This window comes from Amblyomma maculatum, chromosome 2, assembly GCF_055883805.1.
Source record: "Amblyomma maculatum isolate TAMU_Amacu chromosome 2, ASM5588380v1, whole genome shotgun sequence".
Taxonomy (NCBI): Eukaryota; Metazoa; Arthropoda; class Arachnida; order Ixodida; family Ixodidae; genus Amblyomma; species Amblyomma maculatum.
Window position 1 is genome coordinate 64,222,275 of NC_139345.1, and position 14,715 is coordinate 64,236,989.

Genomic DNA, 14,715 nt, shown 5'->3' on the forward strand with positions numbered 1-14,715 from the left:
ACCCATGCGGTGCGGGCCCGGAACAAGCTCTACCCCAACCTGAAGCAAGCCTCGGACAGCGGCACGTCCGCGTCTGCTGGAGCCTCGACAAGTTCGGACAACCTTGCTTCCGCGCCGAAAGGCAAGACATCCACTCTCAAGCTGAAGAGGCATGCTCCTCTTCCCCGGTTGCCGACATCGGACTACAAGGTTGTTTTCCGACCGGGCGGGGGCTTGGATCTTCGCCTAATAAATGGAGGTGCACTTCTGCCTCTGATCTGTGCTGAAGCAGTAGTCGATTACCACGAAGCGAGAATCAACGACAAGTTGCGCATCAACCCGCACAACAACTCTTTCACGGTGAGCACACCTTCTGAAGCTCGAATGAAACAGTTTGTCCGCATGCAAGGTCTTCGCCTCAACGACCAGATGTACCCCCTGAAAGCTTATGTCGCGGCCCCCGACAACGCCGTAAGAGGCATTATTTACAAAGCCGTCTACAATCAGACGCAAGATGAAATCTTCCAAGACCTTGTGGCCCTTAATCAGAGCAAGTACTTCACCATCGCCGACGCCCGGCAGCTCGACAGGACCAAGTCAATTTTAGTCACGTTCATCGACACCGCGAAGGTACCGCGTCAACTGAACTTCTACGGCACTATTTATTCTTGCTACCCATTCAAGGCAAAAGTTGAAGCTTGCTTCAACTGTCGGAAGCCTGGACACCGTGCCGACGTCTGTCCCAAGGAGAAGACTGACCTGTGTTCCCACTGCGGCGTTGCCCATCCACCCAAGCAAACGCCGGACTGCACGCCCAGGTGCATCTTATGCGGTGAAGCCCACTTCACGGCGACCAAACGCTGCAAAGTGCACTTCGAACGCTCAGGAAACTCCTCCAAAAAATCCACACCGCCGATAAGGCTTTCGGACGCTCGACCTCCTGAGACAACTCTCAAGTCATCTAGACCATCAAGAAGCCGGTTTCGATCGTCTTCGAAGTCGCGCAGCCGCTCGAAGACGGGATCCCGCCATCGCCACAGCAGAAGCCGCTCGAGGTCCTTCCCGCCACTCCCGGACCAAACAGTCCAGGAATCCACGAAACAGGTGAGCTGGAGGCCGCAGTCTTCCCCGCTCGAGCGAGAGAACGCGGAACTTAAAGCTCAGTTAAAAGCACAGTCTGAAGAAATTGCCGACCTTAAACGGCAGCTGCAACTCCTTTTAAGGCGAGAGCAGTCCCCTGCAGTATTGCAAACCCAAGCACCTCCCATTTCCAAAACTCCTTCAAACTCTCCCCCCTCCGCGTCCTCTTCGCGCGCTACGTCGCCTGCTCGTGGCGTTCCCGCAAAACGCAAGATAGCCACTGGGGTAGTTCCTTCCGAGCCATCAATGCCAGACCAGACTGCCCTCCTTATGACGGCAATGCAGTCCCTGGAACGCTCGGTACAATCTTTCCGCGCCGAAACCCAGAACTGGATGACGAACGCCGCAAAACGACTAGAGGCTATTGAGAAGCATCAAAGTGCTCAAGAGGCCTCGTTTTCTCAAATCCAAACCCAAGTTTGTGAGCTTCTCCCCAGAGGTTGCACTGTACTACCCATCCCTTTAGCTATTACTGATAGCACCCAACATGGCGGCACACCCCAACAGAATTAGCGTGTGGCAGTGGAACTGCAGAGGTTTCCGCACAAAGCGGAATAATCTGCAACTTCACTTATCTACCCTATCCCCTAGCGAGATACCGGCAGTGATAGCGCTGCAGGAGACGCTTGTTTCAGTTAAGCTCCGCGACTATACTACTTACGAGCCCTCCACCCAGCCTCAATCCAGGGTAGCGTCGTTGGTGCACCGCAACTTTACCGCGGTCGAACACCCTCTTGAGGTGGATGACGTGGATGGTCTCTTGCTGGAACTCCTGCCCCGCACACGAAATGCACGCACCCTTTTTATTCTCAACCTCTATAGCCCGCCCAAGAGCCCTCCTGCCCCCCTCATTGGCACAATCAAGAAAGCCCTCACAGTTAGCGCGGGAGGATCCCTTCTAGTGGTTGGCGACTTCAATGCTAGCCATACCAGCTGGGGTTACCGAAAAAACTGCCGTAAGGGTACGGCAATTTTGTCCTTCGTTCAGGACGAAGGGCTTTCTATTCTCAACGACACCTCCTATCCCACCCGAATCGGATCTAGCGTTCAGCACGACACAAGCCCTGACTTGACTCTCTCAAAAGGCGTTCGAGAAAGCCGCTGGACTAATACCACTCACTCATTAGGCAGTGATCACTACATTTTATGCACTGAGCTCTCCATCTCTTCCCTCACCCCACCCAAACGCAATCGGGCCTGCGTGGTCGATTGGGATCGATTTCGCCGCATCCGGCAAAACGCACCGGACACCATTGTGGACTTGGAGGCCTGGGTGGCTTCTCTCACACAGGATGTGGAGTCGGCGACATCCACTATCCCGGAACCAGAGGACACTTCGGCTGCGGATAGTCGCCTTCTCCACATGTGGGAGGCACACGCCAGCCTTCAGAAACGCTGGCTGTCCCAAAAGCATAATCGCACCCTCAAACGGCGAATTTCCCGCCTTGTGAAAGCAATTGAAGCTTATACAAGGGACCTCGCTCGCCAGCAGTGGGGGCAGGTCTGTGACCGCATGAGCGGTAATCTAGGCCTTAAAGACACCTGGTCGCTTTTACGCTACCTCCTTGATCCTGGGCACACCAAGGCCACGCAGCGTAAGATTATTACCCGCATTATTCATCAGCTTCCCCTAGACGATGACGCCCTCCTTCAGACCTTAAAAGATCAGTACGTCCCTACAACCCCCTCTACCCCCCTCCCTTCTTACACCGGTTCTCCCAACCCTACCCTTGATGAGGAAATCTCTTCAGCTGAAGTCAGGGCGGCGATGCACCGCCTCAGGACGACATCAGCTCCGGGGACGGACCGAGTCACAAATAAGATGCTTCGTAACTTGGATGACCCGTCTGTCGATGCGGTCACGGACCTCTTCAACCAATGGTGGCGCACGGGAACCCTTCCGGCCCAGTGGACACACGCCCGTATCACATTTATCCCTAAACCCGGCAAACCACTCGACATCAAGAATCTCCGACCCATATCTCTAACTTCCTGTCTTGGCAAACTCTTTGAACATGTTGTGCTGGCACGCCTCCAGAACCACATAGATGACCACAACCTCTTCCCTGACACAATGATCGGCTTCCGGCCACATCTCTCCACGCAGGATATTATGCTGCAACTGTCAGAAGATGTCCTTCACCCCCGCCACGCAAAGCGCACCCGAGCAATTCTCGCCCTAGATCTCACAAAGGCCTTTGATAATGTCCGTCACGCAGCCATTTTAGATGCTCTCTCATCGCTTCAAGTCGGCTCGCGTGTCCACCAGTACATATCCGCCTTTCTTAGTCATCGCACAGCAGAAATCACCATCGGCTCGCTCTCATCTCCATCTTTCAAACTCGGTAGCATTGGCACTCCACAGGGTTCTGTCCTCTCTCCACTGCTTTTTAATATTACCCTTGTCCCCATGGCACACGCCCTCAACCAAATTCCTGCCCCGTCCCACTCCTTATACGCCGATGATATTACACTGTGGACCACCACAGGTAGCATTGGCGCCATGGAAGATACATTACAGGCCGGAGCAGACATTGTTGTATCTTTTGCAGCAAATGTCGGCTTGGCTTGTTCCCCTACCAAATCGGAGCTTCTCATACTCCGACCTCCTAGGTGTCGTACAGACAAAGGCCCTCCTCCCCCCATCTTCTTGACAATTGACAACACCCGGATACCAGAAGTGGACAACATCAGGATTCTTGGTATTCTGATACAAAACAATGGCAAGAATACCGCAACCATCACTAAGCTGACGGTGATGGTTCATCAAACAATCCGCCTCATTCGCCGCATAGCCAATCGCCATCGCGGCATGCGCGAGCATGACCTCAGACGCCTGGTACAGGCATTTGTCCTGAGCCGTGTTGTGTACTCGCTCCCCTACCTTTTCCTCACGCGGGTGGAGGAAGACAAGGTTAACGCCCTTATCCGACAGGCGTACAAGGCCGCCCTCAACTTACCCCGCTACACTTCCAATGAACGCCTTCTTCCCATGGGCATCCATAACTCCCTAGCTGAGCTCACAGAAGCCCATCGCTCAGCCCAGTTGGAGCGATTATCATCTACCCTCACCGGCCGGAACATCCTTGCTCGCATCCATCTCTCACCTCCCGGTCACTGCTCTACACAACATACACTTCCCCCTGCGATACACCGCGTTCTTAAGGTGCATCCCCTGCCAAAGAATATGCACCCAGAGCACCATGTCGATCGCCGCAAGGCACGCGCAGAAGCTCTTCACAAAAACTATGGCTTCCAGCCAGAGACCGTTTACGTAGACGCTGCCTCATACCCCTCCCGCCCAGCGTTCGCCCTCAGCGCTGTTTCCAACTCTTTGCAACTGGTCGCGGCCGGTACAACTTTTGCCTCCACTTCCCTGGAGGCGGAGGAGGCGGCGGTTGCCCTCGCCATAGCTACCACCCGAGCCACAACCATCTTTAGCGATTCTAAATCCGCCGTACGGAACTTCGCCCGCGGTCGGATCTCTACCCCAGCCTTCCGGTTCCTCGCCTCCCTCTCCCCACCCGAACACCCTATTCAACTAATATGGGTGCCCGCTCACACGGGTCACCCAGGCAACGAAGCAGCTCACTCTTTTGCTCGAGGATACGTCAGCCGAGCAGGGACTGCCACTGCCTGGGGAGATGCTCGCGAGCGCATGGTATCCTATCACGAAATCTCTCTCCATTACCGTGATCAACGAACCATCTACCCTCCTCCTCATAAATCTATGACTAAGCTACAACAGGTGACGTGGCGCCAGCTTCAGTCCCGTACATTCCCATCCCCCGCTTTCTTATCTTTGATCCATCCAGGACTGTTCTCGCCGCAGTGCACCCTGTGTGGGGCACCTAAAGCTGATTTTGAGCATATTATGATCAAATGCTCGGAATTCCACCCTCCAGCCACTTGGCAACTCTCCGACCTCGAGCGATGGGAGGCTGCGGTGTCCAGCTCTGACCCGGCCGTTCAAAAGCGGCTGACAGACTGGGCTTTGGGTGTCGCTGTGAAGCACCAGCTTTCGGCCACAACACGCAGCCAAGAGCCGACCCGTCATTAGAATGTAATCCCTTAAGGCTCCCAAATATAAAGTTTTTCACCACCACCACCATGAACTAAGTGTATCTATTTGGCATTGACAATTTTAAAGGCAGCATTGGCTGGATGAATCATTTCAAGACTCGCCATAACATCGTCGGAAAAGTGCTGTGCGATGAATCGATGTCGGCAGATGCTAAAGGAGTGACTGCTTGAAAGACGAGCAATGTGGCTGGCATTTTAAGCGACTACGCGCCGGCAGACTCCACAACGCCGATGAGACTGGGCTGTTCGAGATGTTGCCAGCCAAAACGCTCGACTTCAACGGGCAGCGCTGTCACGGCAGCAAACATAGTAAAACGCGTGTCACAGTGCTGCTCTGCACGAATATGGATAGCTCGGATAAGCGTCGGTTATTAGTTATCGGAAAAAGTGCCAAGCCGCGCTGTTTCAAGGGAAGCCGTACCCTACCTGTGCAGTACATCGCGAACAAAGAGTCGAGGATGGCCCGCGCTATTTTCACTGAATGGATGGTGGCATTCAACTGACATGAAGCGGCAGGGCCGGAAAGTTTGTTCGCTTCTGGACAATTGTTCAGCGCATCACTGCAACGAAATCAAGCTAGCACGGAGCTCAGGCTGCCTGGAGCACACTGGGGCATTCAATACAGTCGAAGCCGAATATGTCGAAATCGAAGGGGATCACAAAATAGTTCAATATGTATATCGATAACTCGATATACAAAAATCGGCTTGAGACGCCACTTGCGATCGTGAAAAATAATACAGTGTTTGTCACGCAATCAACCCACCCTACACTTTTACCGCCGAGAATTTGAAAAAAAGACACGCCAAGATGCTGCGCAGCGATAGCATCTCGGCGTGTTTATCTTTTGTCTATACTTTTGACGTTAGCTCCTGCAGTGGCAGGGAACAAACTTGGCAGAGTGCCCGCGATGACTTGATTGCACAAGCCTAGTTTGATTTATCACGCAACACTTGGGGCGGGCGGAGTCCACTGCTACAAAATCATTGGCAAGCATGATAGCTGCAAATGCTGTTTGAAGCGAACAATGCTAAAAGCCAGTGTTATGATTGCAGCTGGCTGCGTGCTTACGCTGATTCATAGATGCAAAAATCGACGACTCCTGCAAAAAAAAAAAAAAAGCGCTTCTTAATATCTGCAGCCGCCATATCTTATGCTGCGCCGCACGTTCAGCATGATGCCAAGGATGAACGACTCGTCAAAAAAAAAAGTCTGCCACTTCTTAACGTCTGCAGACGCCATAGCTTACGCTAGTCCACACGTTCAGCACGACACAAGACACGCAATGCACATCACCCGCCATGCACAGACGGTTCACAACACACATTGGAGAAAGCATCCATGCCTCCATGAATGTGCCTCTGCCATGGGCTGAGCTGGTTTTTCGGCGCATGCGTAATGCGTGCTACTGTGATCGAAGACCGGGAAAAAGAGAGGAAGGGCAGAGAGAGAAAGCTCGGCAGAAGAATAGGCACAACCTTGCGCTTCGCTCTATCGCGTTGCTTCCCCTCTTCCGAACACTATGGCTGCATTACCTGCATCTGCTTCGCACCAGCCGTTGTCAAACCAGTTCCCTCTTGTTCCTTCATGCACATGGCTTGCAAACGTCACGTGCTGGCACCAATCACTGCAGATGCGCACGCCTTTGGGGAAAAGGCACGGCGCTGCTCTAGACCAGTCGTCGCCAAACGGTTCTCTCTCATTCCGCCCGTGGCTTGAAAATGTCGTGCGGCAAAAGGCTGAGGGTGATGTAATCGTCTTTGGGGAAAATGCACTTACCAGTGCCTTGTGCGGAGTTTGATATATCGAACAACCAGTGAAATTAGAGTTTGATATAAGACGCAGCTTTCCTATACCTTTACATGGAATTTTAAAGGGGATATTCCGCGAGTTCGATATAACCAAAATTCAAATTATCCAGGTTCGATATACCTGGGTTCGACTGTAATAGCAAACTGCTTCAGGCACGCTGGATTTGCCGAAGCTCAACCAGTAAACTTAGTTGCGGAAGCACCGGACGTATTAGACGACGATGACGAAGAGGCATCACCGGCTCCGGTCATCACGGCTGCCTGGACAACGCTGGAAATAATGGGAACCGTGCCGCCCAGTCTTGATCTCGAGGAGTACATCGGCCAACATTATGTACAGCGCGAAAAATGAAGACAGGGGAAGAAACACGCAAACAAACAAGTGCTGACTATCAACTGAAATTTTATTAGAAAATACTCGTGCTTATAAAGGCTTCAAACCCAGCACGCGCAGGCACTGATGCTAGTGTGCAAGTTCACAAAGATTTGAGTGACGAGCAGATTATCAAAGCTGCCCGCAATGAGGAAGACTCTTTCGATGATGATGACCTACAAAATGCGCCCGCTGCTGCAACCGTTTCACAAATGATGGCGCTTTCAATGTCACCAGGAGTTTTGTTACTACCCGTGATGACGACGTCGCAGTGGGTTTGCTGACTGAATGGAACATCGCGTGACGGACTTGCCCGTCGTGAAGCGCAAGCAAGCCAATATTATTGATTTTTGGCATTAAAAGTATTTGCTGCTGCTTGGGCAATTCTTATTGCATTTTACATCAAATTTTCGCGATAATGAAGTACTGCGATAAAGAATTTTTTTTTCATGCACCGTGAATTTCATTGTCGTGGAATTCAACTGTATAGTTTATAGAGTCATGTAAGTATTTCGTTTACTAAATTCCTTTCCAGGGTGTCTAGCAAACGACTATTTTCAAAATCCCCGACTTTTTCAGGTTTTCCCTGATTATTTCAGGTCAAAATCCCTCACAAGTGAAGAGGCTCAAAAATGTAGCTGCTGATGATAATGAGCATCGACAAATAATTCCCAACAAAAAGCTATTTATTAATCATATTCTCCAATTTACAATAGTGAAAGGCTGTTATTAGTGTTAATGGTGGGTAAAAACGTCACAAGTTTACTGAAATGTTTAGCGAAATTTCCTATAGGCCCAATGTATCAAAAAATGGTGGTTTTGATTGGTCCAAATTTGGGTGTATATAGGGTGTCTCGATGCAAGGCAGCCTAGGTCACGGCCGGTCTCGACGGAGAGTGCGCTTCTCTTAGCGCGCCCTCCCTTGAGACTGGCTGTGCCTATGTGCATAATAGTGGCGGCACACGTGGCCATTAACCCTTTCGCTGTCGGTTGTTTCTGGCCATGACGCACCCCCAGTGTCGACTTGGTTTCGGGGAACGAGTATATCAGGGAACGAGCATAGCGATTTATTTTTTATTATGATTGCAATGCAAATAACATAGTCATTAAAATATGTGCATTTCAGTGTTCTGCAGGTATTGCTAACTAACATCATCATCATCAGCCTGATTATAAATTAGATAAATGAGAATATAATAAAAAAACTGCTCGTTACTTTTTGAGTCCGATTCCGAGCTCGGCTCGTATTCATAATGAAAAGATCCATCACTGCAGTCGAAGGTCTCGCGGGGTCAGCCATCCGAAAGTAACCGCGTGCACGGAGGTCGCACTTCCGGTGGTCCGCACAACGGAGAGAAATGGCACGTTATGAAATCAAAATGATAGAGGGAGTTGGAAAGAGGCTAAAACAACCTCCTTTGCTGCTGTTAGCTGCAAGCAAGGGCGTGGCAAGAGAGAGCGAAAGCAGCCATCAAGTCATGTGTAGACCTATTGCCGAGGCAACAGCGCGAGACCCTGGACGTGACGCGTCGTAGCAGACACTCCAACAGAATAAAATACCTGCAAACCTGCGGCAGATGGCAGTACAACCCTTGAACTCGTAACTGCACGCACGAACCGCGAAACGCGCGCACTGCATAATCGCTTAGCGCGATTGAGTAGTGCGCGCGGAGCGACTGCACCTTCCAGCAAAGAAGGTAGCGGGGGTGGGCACGGTCACTCTATACTTTTCAGTATATACGTACCAACACAATGCGGAGCAAAAATACGAACTTGTAGAAAAATATTACAGATGTGGCAGCCTGTCTAAGTGCGCCAGCTTCGCGCTCAGGCGCAAAGTTTTGAATGCGTGACAAAGAATGTACCAGTACATTAGTGACACTGTGGCGGGAAAGCGCGAAAGCGCACCGGTACGTTCGTGACAGCGAAAGGGTTAAAGAAAACTGCGTCTAAGTTACAAACTTTCAGATTGCTAATAAATGCGCAATCAGCTGGAAAATAAAATTAGTTGAACACTTGCAGTAGCGAAAATTATTAAAGATAAAGATAGCATCGATACTTTCGATCACCCGGAGTTCGAGAAATATGTGATCCACGGGCATAATCTTGGTGTCGTTCGAAAGATCGCGATTCAGGCCATTACTATATTTCGGTTGGCGACCATGAGCGAGCCCACTGAAGCGGAAAACAAAGGAACAAAATCGCATGAAACACGCGCTGCTATTGGTCTCCCACCGCACGTGAGAAAATTGCAAGCTTTGACTGGCTGGCGGCGTCGACTGCTCGCAGTCCGGCGCCATTTTGAAAAGGTCTCTCTGTTAGGCCTAGTCGGCCTCGCATTGTTCCCTCGTCGTAGCCACAACGAGAAATGCGCAATATTTAGATTCGCGCTTCATTATTAGCCTAAAAAAAAAGTAGCGAGAGGAGATAAATGCGCCGGGGATGCTGCATTGCCGCATCTGGTTATCTGAAATCAATGACGAAACGCCGACGCTCGGCATCGAGTCCGCGATGGCCTGATAACGGTGTAGCATAGCCGGTCGTGCTCAGCGCGACAGCAAGGAGCGGCACGACCTGCTGCGTACGAAATCGTGAAGGTGCAGATGAGCAAGTGCAGCTTTCAATGCCAGGATAAATCGCCCTGTGAGGCAGTGCCGCGACCGACCACAGTGGCAGTCGTGAAGCAGCGTCCCGCGACACGCGGAACATTGAGAAAAAGATTGCGCGGAATCCCAAATCCTGTCAAAATAAACTTGCTTCTGAGTGCTACACGGTGCAAGACGAGCAATGGTTGCTTATCACTAGTTGCAGGCCGACTGCGTTTACAGCATGAACGTGAAAATGGCGATTGCGCATCTGAACTTGGCACCAACTTTTGCAGAGGTCACAATGCAAACGCACTCGTCTTGGTGGCAGCCTCTGGACCATGCGTTCCGTTCGCCGGAAATTTCATTCAGTGAGGGCAAATTATATTGATGGTAAATGATGCATTGACATCGAAAGCTAGTCAGAACCCACTTTAATGAGTTACTGTTAGCTTTGGCATGTTTTCATGTTAGCATGTTTTCTGGAGTGTCCAGGTGGCTTTTTGGTCTCTGGACTTTGACAAGCTGTAACTTGGTTAAAACGGGACCAGGACATTCAATCTTGATTTTTGCATTCTCTGTGTGTTCTAATTTGATTTGATCGGTCAATTTTCATTGTAACTCCTGTAAAGCTCAATACAGTCGACGACCGATTTTTCGGACTCTCAACGGACCACGAAAATGTCCGAAAAAACAAATGTGCACCAAAAGAAGCTAAATTTATTGCCTACTATTCACTTTGAGGCCGGAAAAAGTCATGAATGCTTTTCTGCACCACGCTCCGCTTCCGTGCTAACAGGTCCACCTGAATTTCGCTTGCATCAGCTCAGCTTGCGTCGGCTGCGCTGCTGCAGGTGAGTCATCATCGTCCTCGCTCTCAGACTCCACAAGCACTTGGCGAATAATTCCTGTATCTATGGGCCTAAAGCGCAGTTCCAACTGGTGGTCCACGTCTGTGAACTTTGAAAACGAGACGGCCGATGGAATTTCGACACCAGCAGTGCGAAGGTCATGAGTGAGCTGCTCAATGCCTGACAACTGCTCGACGACGCTCTCCTCGTCCAAGGCAGCTGACTCGTCATTCAGCACAAATCCCGCGTCGCGGAAGCAATTGCGCAGCAATGTGGGTGCTACAGACTTCCATGCATTGGCGAGGGTACTAAGTGCTCCAAGCAAATCGACAGAGTAGGTTTTCCCACTGTCGAGGCACACCACAACCACCAAACACTGAATCACAACACCGACTCCGTTGAGTGCCTTCTTGCTGTCGCGTTGCACGAAAAAAAAAGAAATCTTATAAAATCCGAAACAGAACTGAAGCCGATTCAATAAAATGCGAGCCACAGTAGCGACAGAACGTAGTTCTCGCATCAGCATGACCACAGCTAGGCCTACACGGTAAACACACAGAGGAACAGGCCAGTAGAAGCGGTCACGCTAAAAGAAAAAAAAAAAGAAGCAGTCCGGCAGCGACGTTGTCCTGGAAACGGAAGATGCTAGGCAAATATTATAGCATCGATCCAGCGTGTTTAGCTAAGGAGCGGCACGCAAGGCCGGCACCGGTTTCGAGGCTATCAAAGGAAAAAGTAAACAAACAAGATGGCGGCGACACCGCACAAAATGCGTGGCAGTTGGCCCGGCTGACACTTGGAATGTCCGAAAAATCAAATAGCCCTCCTTAGAGTGTCCGAAATTTTGAGCAGCGTAATACATTGACTTTATAAGGTATGTCCTGGGGCCGGGAAAAAGTCCGAATAATCTTGCATGTCCGAAAAATTGGGTGTCCGAAAAATCGGTTGTCGATTGTATCTTCAAAACTAAATGTCGTACAAAAAATTTAAGCGCATATTTGAAATCAACACAAAAAGCTGCATAAATGATGCAACTTTCATCAAAATCAACCAGTAGATAAAAAATATTGTCTTAAGACTAGGGTCCCCCCTTAATGTTGCATTCAGAAACGGTCACCAGCACATCACAAACGAGTGCTACTATACTTGAAAACCACATGGTGCATGACACAGGCATGGCCCACGCACAGCTCATTTCCAGGTACAGCACCTGTAAGGATGATGTCAGGGATGCTGGTGGGAGTCTGAGGTGTCTGTGGTGCCCCACTCGATGGACTGGCGGCAGTCTTTGCCGAGTACTGCAGGTCACCCGTGTAGTACAGCGAGTCATGGGAGTAAGGCAGGGAACAGCTCAAGGCATCGCCACCCATGCCTGACCCCGGGCCCATGTCAGCAAAGAACACACCGCCTCCCGAGGAGGTATTGGTCGGGATGCTGGGATTGCTGCAGTACCTGCCGTCAGGCATCTGCATGGAATCAGAAACACGTGGCAAGCTTCCCAACAATACAACACTTGCTCTTATGCTGAGGCACAGCTCACGACAAAGCAAAGCATGAAAACGAAATAAGAAAGAGAGAAATAGCCTGAAAGACATAAGCGAACAGCTCTGCACACACGCATGATCATCAAATGAATTCTGTCACTTTATTTTCGAATTTTCTTGTTTACTTAAAATCAAGAGGGTAAAGACTGGGCACCACTCTTAGAACTGAAAACTGAGTCAAAAGAGTCAACCGCAAATATCTCCAAGATGTACTGACCGAGTTTAAATGTCTGTGTACTGGGTAATTTCTCTTATATTCCGCTTAGCACACTTTTTTAAAGAAAAACTCGACTTACTCGAGACGCTGTATCTACATTAACCTTAGAACACGCACAGACATCCCTTAGTGACTCCCGAGAAACTTACATGAGCTGCCCCACATATACCCATTTTTCTTCAGAAATACCTTTGGGACTTACACTAAACTTGAAGGACAACCTTTCAACAAACTTGTTTTGACATTGGTGGCCTATGCATGTAAACTTTTAGTGCACTAGCCTCAAAGGCTCTCAGTCAAACAATAAGCCTTATTTTTTTTTTTTTTTTCATGTTTATCTAAAACCAGCCAGATAGCCAAGCTAGTTCATGAATTGCTGGAGTTCGCCTTAAGTGCAGAAAGACAGCACAGAGAGGAATGAGCTTGACAGGACAGAGTGTTAATAGCTCTGGTTTTTATTGACAAGCCGCTTGCTTATATAAAGGCCACTGCTTATATACAGGCCATTGCTCATATATCATATATATATAATATGACGGGACAATCTCGTTTTTTTCGTTGAACAACAGCCTTAATACAGTCAAGTTAAATTTGGAACCACACCGTAGTGTCCTTGACATCATGTTCAGTTTTTCATATTCTTTCTTTTCTCTTTACTTTTGCTCTGTGTAGTGGACAGTGATAGCTCAATAAACAAACACTATGCATAGATGCAGCAACGAGTACCGTATTTACTTGCATAATGATCGCACTCGCGTAATGATAGCACCCCTGAATTTTGAGGTCAAAATTCCATTTTTTAAATTCCCCGCGTAATGATCGCACCCCGAACATGGAGCCGCCTGGTGGTTGATCTGCAGTCATCCCGCAGCGAATGCATTCCGACGAGTTCCCAACCTAGTCTAGTAACGTTAAAGTTCCCATGATTCCATGCTTTGCGGCGTTCGCCATTTTGCAATTCGGCAGCGTAGTAGCGTGCTTTGTGTTTTTGTGCGAGTTTACGCCATTTCACCACGGGGCGGTATGCCAGTTACACCACCGCGTTCAAGCTCAAGGCTGTCGACTATGCACTGGAGCATGGCAACCGCGCTGCTGGTAGGCATTTCGGCGTGGACGAAATGAGGATACGCTATTGGAAGAAGCAGCGCGACAAGCTGATGGCTACGAACAAGACACGGCGGGCTTTCCGTGGACCCAAAACGGGCAAGTTCCCTCGTGTTAAGGAGGCGGTCCTAGAATATGTGAGGGACCTGCGCAAGGATGGTTGTGCAGTGTCATTAGAAATGATACAGATGCAGGCGCGCACAACTGCCAGGAAGCTGGGAATCGCCGCAAAGGATTTCCGCGCTAGCTCCGGTTGGACGACTCGCTTTATGCGACGGAATGGACTTTCCCTGAGGCGGCGGACGTCGTTGTGCCAGCGGCTCCCAGCCGCGTATGAAAGCAAAGTGATAGACTTCCATCACTTCGTCACTAGGCTTCGCGAAAAATGCTGTTACCTCATGTCGCAAATTGGAAACGCCGATCAAACTCCACTGACGTTCGACATGCCCCGGAATACAACTGTGAACGAGAAGGGTGCTCGGAGCATCCTCGTGAAGACGTCTGGCGCAGAAAAACAGCGATGCACAGTCATGCTTACTGTGACGGCCAACGGGCGGAAGCTGCCACCATACGTGATCTTCAAACGGAAGACTATTCCGAAGGGAAACTTTCCCCGTGGCATCCATATACGTGCACAGATGAAAGGGTGGATGACTGCAGACCTGATGGTCGACTGGATCAAGACTGTTTGGGGAAGAAGACCAGGAGCATTTCTGCTTCCCTCGCTTCTGGTTTTGAACAGTTTTAGGGGTCACCTTGTGGACAGCGTGCGTGCCAAGCTGAACGAGCTGCGCACGGACATTGAAATCATTCCTGGCGGCCTGGCTTTGCTGCTGCAGCCTCTCGACGTGTCTTTGAACAAACCGTTCAAGGACAACGTTCGACGACTTTATGCTGAGTGGATGGCGATGGGCCAGCATGATTTGACGCAGAGCGGAAAGATTAGAAGGCCATCCGTGGAGATGCTGTGCTCGTGGATCACAGAAGCGTGGAGCAGTATCCCCGACGAGGTAGTGGCTAAGAGTTTT

The 14,715-nt window shown here is 50.1% G+C and overlaps 1 protein-coding gene across 4 annotated transcripts in view; it reads right to left on the reverse strand.

The window, feature by feature from the left end:
- Nucleotides 1–14,715, reverse strand: part of LOC146198821 (CREB-regulated transcription coactivator 1-like) — a 76,243-nt gene that overhangs the window by 6,729 nt on the left and 54,799 nt on the right. For all 4 annotated transcript variants that reach the window (XM_084594307.1, XM_084594308.1, XM_084594306.1 and 1 more), the window contains one exon: nucleotides 12,033–12,288. In XM_084594307.1, coding sequence (XP_084450433.1) covers nucleotides 12,033–12,288 — 256 coding nt within the window. The remainder of the gene's footprint in view (nucleotides 1–12,032; nucleotides 12,289–14,715) is intronic.